The sequence below is a fragment of the Natrix helvetica genome, assembly GCF_964273705.1.
Source record: "Natrix helvetica genome assembly, chromosome: 3".
Lineage (NCBI taxonomy): Eukaryota > Metazoa > Chordata > Lepidosauria > Squamata > Natricidae > Natrix > Natrix helvetica.
In genome coordinates this window covers 85,933,782-85,947,582 of record NC_138549.1, presented here as the reverse complement: position 1 = coordinate 85,947,582, position 13,801 = coordinate 85,933,782, and the positions used below count along the sequence as shown (strand labels likewise).

Sequence of the window (13,801 nt, the reverse complement as noted above, 5' to 3'; positions counted from 1 at the left end):
ATTATACTAATAGTAGAAGAAACTCCTGTCACATGATAAGAATACAGAACAAATGTCCCATGTCCTACGATAGATAATTCAGAACAGTTCTCCCTAAAATACAACATACTTTTTAAAAAAATCGTTGAGTTCAGATTTTTCATGCACTATTGGTTGATCTGGTTCACTCCAAACATTAGATGTCACTTCAAATTGATTTGAGCATAATTCCATTTGACCAAAAATCAGATATGTTTTGTTCTAAAAACAGCTCTCAATTTTATCAGATTATAATTTTAATAGCCCTTTCATCAGAAAGACAATTCTTAAGCTAAATCCTATGCGGTAATAGTGCCCAAAGTAACTAGGAACTAATTCTACTCTTAGGAAATGTCCAAAATACATTAGAAATGCCCACTTTGTTAACTTAATGAATGCCATATTCTGAATCTTACTCTTTAAATAAGAAATTAAGCTTTGGACTATAATATTAATTTCATTCTATAACATGATACTAGTCTCTCTTTTTGGGTTCAGTTTTGTTTCGTTTTTTACTGTAATAAGTTTATGTATACTGGTTTTCTTCTGCATATAAGTGCATTCATTGGCCATTTTGAAAGTTCTGCTTGCTGCACTGTTTCATTAAGCTGATGCTTTATCGGGTAATTGTTTAAACATAAAGCCATAGCACTATCAAAAGGAAAGGTGAACTAATGGCATTTGCAAATGTCAGGGATTATCTTAACACTTTTATTATAGTTTATAAAAAGAAGGTTCAGGGCATTCCATGGCAATTATTTCCCCCAGAAATTGGTTATTTAAATAAATTGCTAATTATCTGGGTATGACAGTATTGAAAACCTTGCTAATGAGTTATGTGATAAGTGCAGCTTTTGAAGGCCACCTACAGGTGGAAAGGAGCAAAAGCAATATTCAATTATTATCCCAAATAAGATGATGAATGCAAATATCTTGTTTAAAATATTTACACTGGCCTCTATGAACGTTTCCCAAATGTCACGTTGGATACTGCAAGTTTATGAAAAGCAGTCTCTGTTGAGTTAGGCTTATTTGCTTGTTTGCCCTAATCCTTAAAAGGTCCAACTTAATTAGTATTTACATTAACATTTTACAATCAACGAAAGGCAAATGTTTTCAGATTAATTCCCATATTGAATGCTGATATTTTCATGTATTTGATAAAAATAATCATTTATTGCTTACATTAAGCAATTAACATTACCGCAAACAAAATAACTTCATGCCATGACCAGCAAATCTTGCTGGAAGATGGGTATGATCCCAACTATGCATAGTTGTAAATTAATTCCACTAACTGGTAAATGGTACCCACCACTCTGGTCTAGTTCCTCTGGCTTGCTTGCTTTCTAATGATCAATATGAAAATATCCATCTTTTTTTTAACCAGAGTATTTTTCAGTATCATTGCTTGACACATTTTTTTTTTAATCACATATTGAGGTTTTTGTTGAAAGAATAGGACTGCAGCATTCAATCTCCTGAAAACCATTGAGAATCCTTCCTGAACAGGTAGAATAGGAAAGTCAGGCATCATGAATTATCCTCTGTATGCCTTGCTGTTTGAATTTGGCACATCTGTAATATCGTGAAGTGGAAGCTCTTGAATGATATTGGAGATTGCAATTGGAGCCATCATAGAAAATGCTTTGTAATATAGGAGTAAATTAGGTCCTTGAGCAAAATCCAGATGAAACGGCCTTCTCAGATAAAGCAGCCTGTAATTGTCCAAGAATTGTAGCCCATGGGGTTTGACAAGAAATTACACCAGGTGAGGAGCATTAAGGTTGAGCTCACAAAACTATCAGATCATCCTAAGGTAGAGACTAAGCGCTTTAGAGCTAGTTTCAAGTGTAATCAATACCTTATCTTTTGTCTCAAAAATAAAAAGGAACCATTGCATACGTTGAAGCTCAGAATAATATAATCAGTGCTTTGAATTATGTCAAAGACAGTAATTAACTCAGAGACAACGGAAAACTGGCACATGTGTTAAAACACAAATATAATGCACTCATGATTATTCCATCAGTGCTTGCACACATATTCATGCACAGACACACAAACTCTCACTGTACAAATAAACCCCGTGCTCATTTATACTGCTGTTACTCTTTTTTCTTTTAATAACAGCACAGTAACCAAAATTACCCACAGTTCATGAAAAATAAATTGTATATTTAATATTCTGTTAGCCCCCTTAGTTTATTCTTAGTTCATGTTTAATATAATGTTGAATGAATCTTAAATTTAATTTTGCAAGGAAGATCCATGCTGTAATTACTATAACATAAATAAATTAAAGCTAAGTTTTGCTATGCTGTGTGCAGTGTGCTACTGAGAGTTATGATCCAATTTCATTTTTATGCCAGGAACTCTAGACAATAGATATTGCGGGAAATATATTGTTTTTGCTTTTCCTGTATATGTTTTGTTTCTTTTGACAGGTTAGGAGAACCAAACAGAGCTTTGAGTTCCAAAATTAATGGTGGGTATGATGCAGGGGGAGAAGAAATGGGGCAATGGGTAGGTGAGCTATGAATAAAAGTATTGATTTGAGTGAAAACAGTCATCCAGACATGGCATATAATAAACATTAAGCATCAGATACCATAACCATACTACATTCCAATTTATGTCACACTTGCACCCACTGAGCAATATTGCTTTTGCTCTAGTGAACCACATCTTGTTTGAAACTTCTGACCATTTCTGCTGGGGAGCAGTTAATTTATTCATTTACCATATCATATATGTACCGGAAACCATATAGGCGATGATCTGTCAGTAGTTCCTTGACAGTAGAGTTCATTCAAATTTCCATTAACAGCTACTTTTAGAACCTGTTATCATTGGGCAGGAACAGCCATGTTTTGTAAATGAGCCCTAATGAACTACTTTTATGTTGTTGCTTTAAAAAAAAGTTCCTGCTTAATTTATTGTAAGACAGAAGCATGTTAAACCTCTGGAAATCGGGATATATTATTTCCTCTCTTGTTAGGCTGTCATGTTACCCAAAATGAACAGCAAAACTGCTAATACCTATGAATTTTATTAGGATGAAAGAAAGGGGAAGCACTGTGCTTTCCTTTATCTGTCAATGGGTATGGAGAATTATGAGACAAAACAAAATATGGGGAAATAATAATGTGTAAGAGATGCAATAGCTCTGTTTTCTGGATTAAGAGCATAGAGCAGCAACACAATCTTCCCTAGAGATGAATATGTCCTTTGAGATGGGTAGGATTATGATCTTGCTGCTGTTGATCAAGAGGTTGGGTCTGATAGGACTTGTGAGCCTAGATATCTGAAGAGATTCAAACAGAAGAGTTTCTGATTCCATTTCCAGCCAGTGGGATAGTCACAAGAGCCCACAAACAAGACAAAGGATAGCAACCTCTGTTTCTTCCCAAGAAGAGAATTGCAGATAGTCCTCAAATTACAACCACAGTGGGGACCAGAATCCTGTTGCTAAGCAAGGCAGGTTTTTTTAAGTGAATTGTACCCAATTTTACACATTTTCACATAGTTTTTAAACAAATTGCTGCAGATGTTGATTCCTGCAATGGTTAAATGAATCTGGCTTCACCTATTGATTTTGCTTGTTGGAAGCTGGCTTAGAAGATTGCAAGTCATGTAACACACACACAAACACACACACACACACACACACACGATGCTGCAACCATTGTAAATACATGCCACTTGACAATTTTGATCATGTGACTATGAGGATGCTGCAACAGTAGTAAGGGAAAGGACTGGTTGTAAGTCACCTTTTCCAGTGCAGTTGTAACTTTGAACCGTCACTCAGTGAATGGTTGTAAGTCAAGGGCTACCTATGTTATATCATAGATGGGGAAAAAAGGTTGTATTTGATACTCACTTTCTCTCTTTTGTTCATATCACTGTTAGATTTCAGTCCTGGGATATAAGATTTAAAGTGAGAGCTTTGGTGGGATTTATTTTTATGTAAGTGTGGAAAGGATTGTGCTGCCATAACCCATCCATCCACCCTTAAGAAAAACTAATCAGAGAAAGCAAGCAGAAATATGCAAATCAGAAAAACATGTTCTGTCATACAGTGAACAGCATTTTAGCACTCGAAAGCCTTTTTGTAAAATTTCTAGGTATAGGGAGGCTCTTATGTAGCTTCTGGAAAGAATTGCTACACTGTACAGTGTTTTAAGTTCTAGAACTTTGTAAGTAATGCATCATCCTAATTTTAGCCATTGTCTATGTCTATGGAGATTCTCAATCATCCAGGTCATGGTTGTCCCAAAGATACTTTTTCAAGTGGCAAGTGGACTTTCTGGTTTTTCTTGGAAGACATTTCGCTTCATATCCAAGAAGCTTCTTCAGGCATTTAGGATGAACACCCTTCAGAGCCGAAGAAGCTTCTTGGATGAGAAGTGAAACATCTTCAAAGAAAAACCAGTTGCCTCTTGAATAATGTACCTTTGGGACAACCATTATCTATCCACTGCAGGATGAAGACCTCGTCTGCTTTTTTGCAACCAACACGGTCCTGAGCTTTCTTTTGCCAATTGGACCTGCAATACTTGCTGACGATGTCGAGCCATCTTGTTTTAGGTCTCTTTCGTGGACCCTTTTTATAAAGTGGGATCAATTCTATGACTGCCATGGTCCACCTGCCATCGACCCTTCTTACTATATGACCAGCCCATTTCCATTTCAATTCTTTTGCTCCTTTCATGATATCATATACTTTTATTTGTTCTCTAATCCATGTGCAGGTCTTTCTATCTTGTCTTGTAATGCCCAGCATGTCTCCTTCCGTGGCTCTTTGTGGCACTCATAGCTTTTCTATAAATTGTGAGGTTAGTGTCCATGTTTCACCGGCATATGTTAGAGCAGGTAGCACATGCTGTAAGTACTTGGAGTCAGTTATTCCTTGTATATGAGACACATATGATGTCAAAGTGTATGTATACGATAATGATTTCTGCTTTGAAGTATCGAAGCATTCCGTTTAAAGACCTGAGTTGCTCTTCTGACCCAGGCTTCCTTAGAAAGCATGAAGCAAAGTCTTGGTCCCTGAAAAACCTCTTTTATTTACACGACTGTGAATTCCTTCCATTCACAGTCAACAAGACTTAGTAAACAGTCTTTCAGAGAAACGTTTATCCACACGCACCTTATCTCGTTTGGAGCGCTGCCAGATAACTAGTTTCCAAATGCAGGGCAAGGCAGCCCTGCTTTCTTCTGTCAGCTCTGTACATGCACACACTGGGAACAGACTCCAGATGTTCTTCTGCCTCACTGCTGTCTAACTCCCTCTCTGCCTCCAACGCAGAGCCCTCATCTGAGCTTTCCTCAAAACCCCAGGACTGGCCCATGTTCCTCCTCAACCTCCTCACTGTCCGACTCTGCTGCCAGCTCTGCTGGTCGCTGGCGGGGCCACACTGAAAGGGTCAGCCCGAAGCAGGTATTGAATTCAAGGGATTTTGTTTTCTTTTGAAACCAATGGGATGCTTCTGAATTATTCTTAAAAGTGGGAGATCTCGTTCTATCACGTTAATTTATAAACTTCTCGGCCATTGCAGGACTCAGCACCAATCAAGAGAAATCTCAAGCCAAACCTAATTCCCTCCTGTTTTACAAACCCATTCCCTTAGCTGCACAGAACCTGTTCCGATGTAATTTGCATGCAGGGATATTTCTCTTCTGCATTTAGCCCCTGCTTCAATAGAGGCCATTCCTCCCATCCATTTATGTGTTTCAGGATCACTTCTGAATTATCATTTGGAAATCTCTGGCTAGCAAATGCTTTCTGCTGCAGAAGCTTTTTTAGGAACCCTTGAGGGAGTGGGAAGATGAGTTTGACTGCAGGATGGGGGCTAAACCTACAGTCCTGTATGTCTTTGTAATATCCTTGCTGTTTCACACAAGCAGTGCCTAAGCAAGTCTGTAGCCCTCCTGACATCCAATTAGGCAGTCACTGAATTATTGATACTCTGCTTATTACTGGTTCCATTTTTAAACACTGCTTCTTGTACAACATTAGAAGAGGAGAAAAAAGAATCTTGTGCTAGCATACTGTGGTTTGTAGTCAATTTTTGGTAGCTGCATGGAAATTTAAAAAAAAAGACATTCCCTCCAGTGTGAAAGAGCAGTATGAATTCTAGAAGCCTCTTTGTGTTCTTCCTTTGCTCACTAAGATTGATTTTGTTAAGCTGACTGCAAATATCAAGCCATCCATTAAGACCCATTGGGAATTCTTTGCCCTCTCTCTTTCTCTCGTTTGATCTTCTGTTTTGCTATGATCTTTACTTTTGCTCTTTAAGGGTTTTTTTTTTTTTAAAGGACAATTTTGGTCAAACATTGGTCACTATTCATTAAGACGCTGATAATTTTCCACCTGCTGTTTGGACTTAAGTGCCTCATTAGGCATCCTCCTTTCTTTAACCTCCCCGCCTCCACCTCTATATATTTTGGCTTCAGCAATGTTTCTGGTGGTCTAAGAGGTATAATTTATTTGCACCGCCATCCTACCAATGCAAAGCAAATTATCTAAGTCTTCCTTCTTTGTGGCTCATGCTTCTCGGTCCCTCTAAGACAGCCTGCATCCTGGTTCTGGAGCAGATGCATGTGGGGTGCGAGTGCAGTATTGAAAACGGGGGATATGCCAAAGGAGGTGAATAATGAGGAGGAATCTGTGCTGAAGCAGCTGAAGGTGGCATAACCCTAGAGGATAATTCATATGCTGAATCAGGAACAGATGTCAATAAAGACAGCTTGTCTGAGTATTTGGATGCTGATTCAGTAGCAAGTTGCATTGATGGGATAGGCTTGTCAGACAACCTGTTTGTAAAGACCAATGTTGACTGTGAAAATGGTGGGTTGTTAGAGGGAGATGACATTTTCCTGGAGCAATAAGCACAGAAGAAGCATCTTTCAAAAATGACAACCCAACAGATTTTTTCAGGGTCCTATGGAGAAATCCTATCAGCAAACAGATTCTCTTTTAAAAGGCAGGGGAATATTTTCCAAATACTTAAGACATCTCAGTGTGGCCATATTGCTTACGCATCATGCCAAAATGCAAAAATGAAGTTTTTGGAAATGCAATCTGGAGGTGAAGCCTAGCAGCCCACTCATTCAATAAAGGAGCTTCCCACCAGTAGGAGCAGTATTGTGTGGGTATATATCTGCTGTGGAGGTTACTCTAACGAAAAATATGTTTACATTAGATTATTATATTCACCAATGTATAGAAAACTATTTTTGGACAATAAAAATCTTCCAGGTCAAACTTGCTGATTGCTCGGAAAGGTACATTGATCTGAAAGGTACATCCTTATTCGGCCATTATTATTATATTTTATTCAGCTTTATTGGGTACTAGCCAATAACCCGGTGTTGCCCAGGTATTTATTTATAGTGGGGAAATGTCCAGGCCAAACATAATTTCTAATGTTGGATTTTCCCCCTTACCAGAGGGTGCCTCCTTGTGGAGTACTGTGAAGCCATTACCATAGCAACTCCACTGCTCTGTACAGTAGAAGCCATTTTACAGCAGTACAGTAGAAGCCATTTTAAGGCACAAAAGGCTGTATCATTACAGAACACACTGCAAGGGGTAAAATACCCCCACAGTATTTTTCTCCAGAGAGTAAGTCATCTGTGTACCAAGTTTGGTTGAAATGGCTCGAGGTGTTCCAGAGTTATGCTGGAACACACACACACACACACACACACACACACACACACACAGCCAAGTCACAGTTAGTGTCACAAGTTGAGGGTGACACTACTAAGTGTTCTAGTGTCTACTTAGTAATTACCTGGCATTAGATGCATCTCCCCATGACTCCAGGACAGCAAGTTTTGAACATGGTACCCAAAGTTCAGAAGGGTTACTTCTGAATGACTATTTTAAATGCAATAGAAGGAAGAAGTTTTAGATTTACAGGGAATAATATGAATGAAGTCAATTTATTGTTTCTTTGTTTCATCTGCACTTTACAGCTGAACTGTTCTCAGAGGTTCTGTTGTGTGGTTTAACTTAGGGAAGAAGCTATGGCTATTTACATACAATCCATAGTGACCTTGTAGTTTAGCATTTTCCAGAAGTTCCAACTCTTGCTAATAGCATTGAGTATACATCACCTGGGTTCATTCTTTATGATAAAATTGTCTTTTGACAATGATTGGTAAATGTAATATGAAGGCATGTGTCCATATATACACATAAAATAGTGAGTTTGAAAACTGGAGGCGAGACCAAGAGAGGTTCTACTATGGAAGAGTCTTGAAGAAGACAGTAAACTAAGTGTATAGATAAGAACTCAAGGGTTTAAAAAAAAAGACCAATAGCAGAGAAGGAGAAAGAAATAGTCTTGTCTGAGAATTTCTGCCCTGCATTAATGAACTCTCTTTATTTACACAGGAAATGCCATCAGACCAATAGCTCTTCGAGCTGTTTCTGCAATTGCTAGAGCTCTTCCTGGTTTTCCTATCTTAGCAACAGGAGGCATTGACTCCGCTGAAAGCGGCTTGCAATTTCTTCATAGCGGTGCTTCTGTTTTACAGGTATTTCTCTCTCTCTCTTTGCTTTTTTCTTTTTCTTTTTTGAAACAGTACAAGAATTTGCTTTGAAGAGAGATGAGGAAGAGGCTTAAGCCTCAGCCAATTTTTCCTTCATATCTTCGCCTTTTATCAGCCATTGTTGTCCCTTATTTATTTAATTTATAATCTACCTTTCTGTCATAGCTGGCCTAGCAATTATGTGAATAAATATGGAAAAAAACATACCTAAAATGTTAAGAATTGTAAAACATAAGAAGGAAACGTAAACATGAAACCTAAAATAATTTCACAATGCCAATATCACAAAAACTGTTTGTAAATAACAGGTGGATCTCTAAAAGGAATATTACGTACATTTTGATTATTGCTGTTTGATGAGGATATTATAGAACTGAAAAAGTACAGATGAAGGTAATCAAAATAGAAAAAAATGAGCAAGAACCCTATGTATAACATGTCACTTTTTAAAAATAGCAGATAGTAAAAGCATTTAACTTATATACCACTTTATAGTGCTTTTACAGCCCTAAGCAGTTTACAGAGTCAGCCTATTGCCCCCAACAATATGGGTCCTCATTTTACCCACCTCAGAAGGATGGAAGGCTGAGTCAATCTTGAGCCGGTGAGATTTGAACTGCCGAACTGCAGCTAGCAGTCAGCAGAAGCAGCCTGCAGTACTGCACTCTAACCACTATGCCACCTCGTTTCTTAAAGAGGTATATGAGGAAAGTTATTACAATCAAGGATGATGAAGAAAAAGTAAATGGAAGTTTTCCCCCATTTCACAATAACACCTGTGTTTATACAGTGAATAAAATGGTAAAAAGGTATTAAACATACCTAAAAAAAATTGTGTTAGTAACCCATTTAATTAGTAAGGAATGCTCTATCTAGACCCACGCCAGTCCGGCTTCCGACCCAGTCACAGCACAGAGACGGCCTTGGTCGCGTTGGTAGATGATCTCTGGAGGGCCAGAGATAGGGGTTGCTCCTCTATCCTGGTCCTATTAGATCTATCAGCGGCTTTCGATACCATCGACCATGGTATCTTATTGCGCCGGCTGGAGGAGGTGGGAGTGGGGGGCACCGTTTTGCGGTGGTTCTGCTCCTACCTCTCCGACCAGATGCAGTGTGTGTTGGCAGGGGAGCAGAGATCGACCCTGAGGCCACTAACTTGTGGGGTGCCACAGGGGTCGGTTCTCTCGCCCCTCCTGTTCAACACATACATGAAGCCACTGGGTGAGATCATCCGTGGTTTTGGGGTTGGATACCATCTGTACGCTGATGACACCCAGCTGTATATTTCCACCCCAAACCACCCCAACGAGGCCGTCAAAATGATGTCCCGGTGTTTGGAAGCCGTCCGGGTCTGGATGGGGGACAACAGACTCAGACTCAACCCCTCCAAGACTGAGTGGCTGTGGCTACCGGCGCCCTGGTTCAACCAGTGGATGCCATCGCTGGCCATAGGGGGCGAACAACTGCCCCCTGTGGAACAGGCGCGCAACTTGGGAGTCCTCCTTGATACCCGGCTGTCGATGGATGACCATGTGGCAGCCGTGGCGAGGGGGGCGTTCCACCAGGTTCGCCTGGTGCGCCAATTGCGCCCCCTATTGGATCAGGACGCCTTACGCACAGTCACTCATGCGCTGGTGACGTCTCGCCTGGACTACTGCAATGCTCTCTACATGGGGCTCCCCTTGAGATGCACCCGAAGACTACAGCTAGTTCAGAATGCGGCCACGCGGGCTATCTGGGAGGGACAAGATACTCCCATATAACACCACTCCTGCGCGAGCTGCACTGGCTGCCTGTGGTTTTTCGGGTGCGTTTCAAGGTGTTGGTTACTATCTTCAAAGTGCTCCATGGCATGGGACCTAGTTACCTGCGGGACCGCATCTTACCTCACACATCCTCACGACCAATCCGCTCTCACAGGGAGGGACTCCTCCAGGTGCCATCCGCCAAGCAGTGCCAGCGGGCGGCGCCTAGGAGTAGAGCCTTCTCTGTGATGGGCCCAACCCTCTGGAATGACCTCCCCCCCCCGATATTAGAACTACTAACGACCTCCGCTCCTTCCGACAGAAGCTTAAGACCCACCTGTTCCAATTAGCTGGCTTGACTGATGTATAGTCCCATCTTTAACCTCCTGGCAAACATCTTACTGTGTAATTTTTAAGGGGAATTTTAATTATATTTGTATTTTAATTTAAATTTGGTACAGCACATTCTACCTCCTCCGTTTATATGTTTATATGCTTATATGTTTATATATTTATGCACATTTATATTTTGTATCTACATGGTTTTTAATATGTCTGTACACCGCCCCAAGTCCTGTTTAGGAAAGGGCGCGGGTTATAAATAAAAGTTTACTTACATACATACTTACTTACTCTGTCCATAACCTGAAGAGTTTAAAAGGAGATTAGAGAAATTTATTGAAAATAAGATTATCAATGGATAATCATTATAGAGATATATTACTTCTATATTAGAGGTGGTATTGCTCTTAATATGAGATGCAAAACCAGATAATAGGAATCTTGCTGTTATATTCATATCCTGCCTGAGGCTTGCCATAGGCATGCTGAACTTGACAAGCCTTGGGCCTAATCCAACAAAGTTCTTCGTATTTTATTTTGATTTCAGACAAATTATCTTTCAATTTATTTTACGGTAAGCTTAGAAAGCTAGTAAAATATAAACTAGCAATGTTACAGCTAGATCAATTTGGAACATGTAAAAATAGCATTCATCAATTGTTTTACATCAGTCCCAAGAAAATGGATGTCGTAGAGTTCTGGTTAACGTGTTAGTTAGATGACAGAAAAATGGAGATGCTCATTGGCTCTACAAATAATTTGATGCTTGACTGAAAAAAATCTGGCTGATCACTAAATTGCAGTAAAACTGTAGATGGAAAATAACTTTTAATCTACTGTCTAGAATAGTAGAAAGAGAGCTGTGTTGTCAAAAGTCAGGAGTCGGGTAACACCTTTTCCAATTAGCACATCTCCAACCAATACTAAAGTTTATGCTTTTTAATAAAATGTTGTCAATTTTTGGCATTTTCACTTTTAGCAGACATTCATGGTACCTAAGAGGATAATGATTTGAATTGATTTTTTTTTTAATGGATGGAAGGAGAAAAAAGTCAGAAAGGAACATTCAAGACCTTCTGCTTGCAATGTTCAACGGGAAATTAGAATTATTATTTCCATCAGTGAAAATACAAAAACCCAAGGCATATAGGAATTGGGAGGGAGAACCAGACTCAGATAGTCTCAGATATCGAAGAAGTGGAATTGACAAAGCTTTAAAAATTCTGTTTTTTTAAAGCTAAAAAAAATCTGTTTGTTTAAGGGCAGATTTAAAGTTGTGTCAGTTGTCTTAAGTCAGGGATGGGGATTTTTTTTTCACAGACCAAACACGTAAGAGTTAAATATCAGTTTCAACAGCTCAGACCTTGTTTAGGGGTACAATAGATTTTCGATCTCTTTGGAAAGTCTGGGATGTTGTTCTGAAAAATCCTTTCATTCCTAAACTCCCAGAAATTAAAAAAGTAAGGCTGAGTGTACATATGTGTATGTATACCGTCTTTCTTTATAATTAATTAAACTCAGTTAATTAATAAATATTTCTCTCTGCGTGAGTTGTGTGTGTGTGTGAGAGAGAGAGAGAGAGAAAGAGAGAGATTTCATTCAAATTTTAAATTAATGTTTTAAATGTTAAATATTGTCTAGTCACAGATAAAATTACATTATGGAACAGATTATCATGTTTAAATAAAAGTTACTAATATTGTCAGAAACGTTTAATTGTTAGAATATTATAAACAATACTCCCTCTCCCCGCCCCTTTATTCTTGATCTAAAGCAGCATTGAGAGCAGTATGAAAAAAAGAAAGAAGTATGATCAGCAGGGGAATATTCCATTGATTTCATTTATGATTACTAATTAGAACTGAACCTCAACCAAAGGACTGTATAACTTCCTACAATTTGTCACACAGCCCCTGAAGATTTCTATTAAAATGTTAGATTAGCTGAAATGTATTATAGTGTTCCTTCCAACTTGCTTAAGGATTTTGATTTGACTTCAAAAATTGATATCTTGATTAGTTTGTTAACGTATAACTTGGCAGAATGATTAGACGGGTGAACGGGTTTGTTATTAATTTATCTGAAACTTGCTTATAATAATACATTTTAAAAACGTAACAGAATAGAGAGCCAAAAAAAACCCCTACATAATAAATTGGCATTCTTACTATCTTTGGAGAATCACAAGAATTGGAATTTGTGAGGCAAGACCAAATCACTGTAGTGCAGGAGAAAAGATCAACAATTTTCTTTTTGCAAAATGATTATCAAAAACTCCAAGGTAGGATAATTTTATGTAGAGTGCAATAACAGCATTGTTTTTAAAAATAACATATTTGAAGGCTTCTGATTACAGTTCCATAAAATATTATTTTATAGCTATTGTTGCCTTCAACGCCATTTGTGCAGGAGTATCTACATATGCACAAATCAATCTAATTTAAGTTGAGCATCTTTATGCCTCATTGTTTTCAAGAAGAGAAAGTTAAGCAAATATTTAGTTTTCCCATTAATAGTCAACAAAGTATAAATAAGCTGTTTCTTGTTTGCCGCAAGGACGCTAGCCAATGAATACTGGATGGACGCTGGGAAGCCGAGGCAGATTTTTTTTCCTTGTTTTTCTCCTCTAAACCTACGTGCATCTTATGGTCAGGAGCATCTTATGGAGTGAAAAATATGGTAAATAAACAGAATATGGATATCTCACAAGCTCACATTAAGAGAGTCCAAGATTGAGTTGGCTGAAAGTTAACATTTTCCAAAAGTGGGTAAGGAATTATCTGGCTCATAAGGTTGTAGCAAAATTGTTAACAGTCTGGGGTTGAAATTATCAGAGGTCAATTACTGAAGTCAGTGGCAAAGTTTTGTTACCACCCTGCCTTAAGAAATAGTCCGTATTGAAGCCAAGTGTCTATCTACTGAGCAGGAGCAAGGAAACTGCCAAAATTTCCCAAAAATAAAATGTAGCTAGTAACAAAGCCACAGGAGATTAGACTCTTTTGTTCATTGGAAGCAAGGGGCACAAAGTTAGGCTTTCACAGGTGTCAAGATTTAGTTATTTATAGAAAGAGCCTTTATATGATGAAAGTTGCCAGCTTCTACCCAAACATATTAGGCACTGGTCA

At 38.6% G+C, this 13,801-nt stretch overlaps 1 protein-coding gene across 2 annotated transcripts in view; it reads left to right on the top strand.

Moving 5' to 3' along the window:
- The window catches only part of DPYD (dihydropyrimidine dehydrogenase), a 628,073-nt gene that overhangs the window by 533,712 nt on the left and 80,560 nt on the right, over nt 1-13,801 (top strand). For both annotated transcript variants that reach the window (XM_081946459.1, XM_081946458.1), the window contains one exon: nt 8,432-8,574. In XM_081946459.1, coding sequence (XP_081802585.1) covers nt 8,432-8,574 — 143 coding nt within the window. The remainder of the gene's footprint in view (nt 1-8,431; nt 8,575-13,801) is intronic.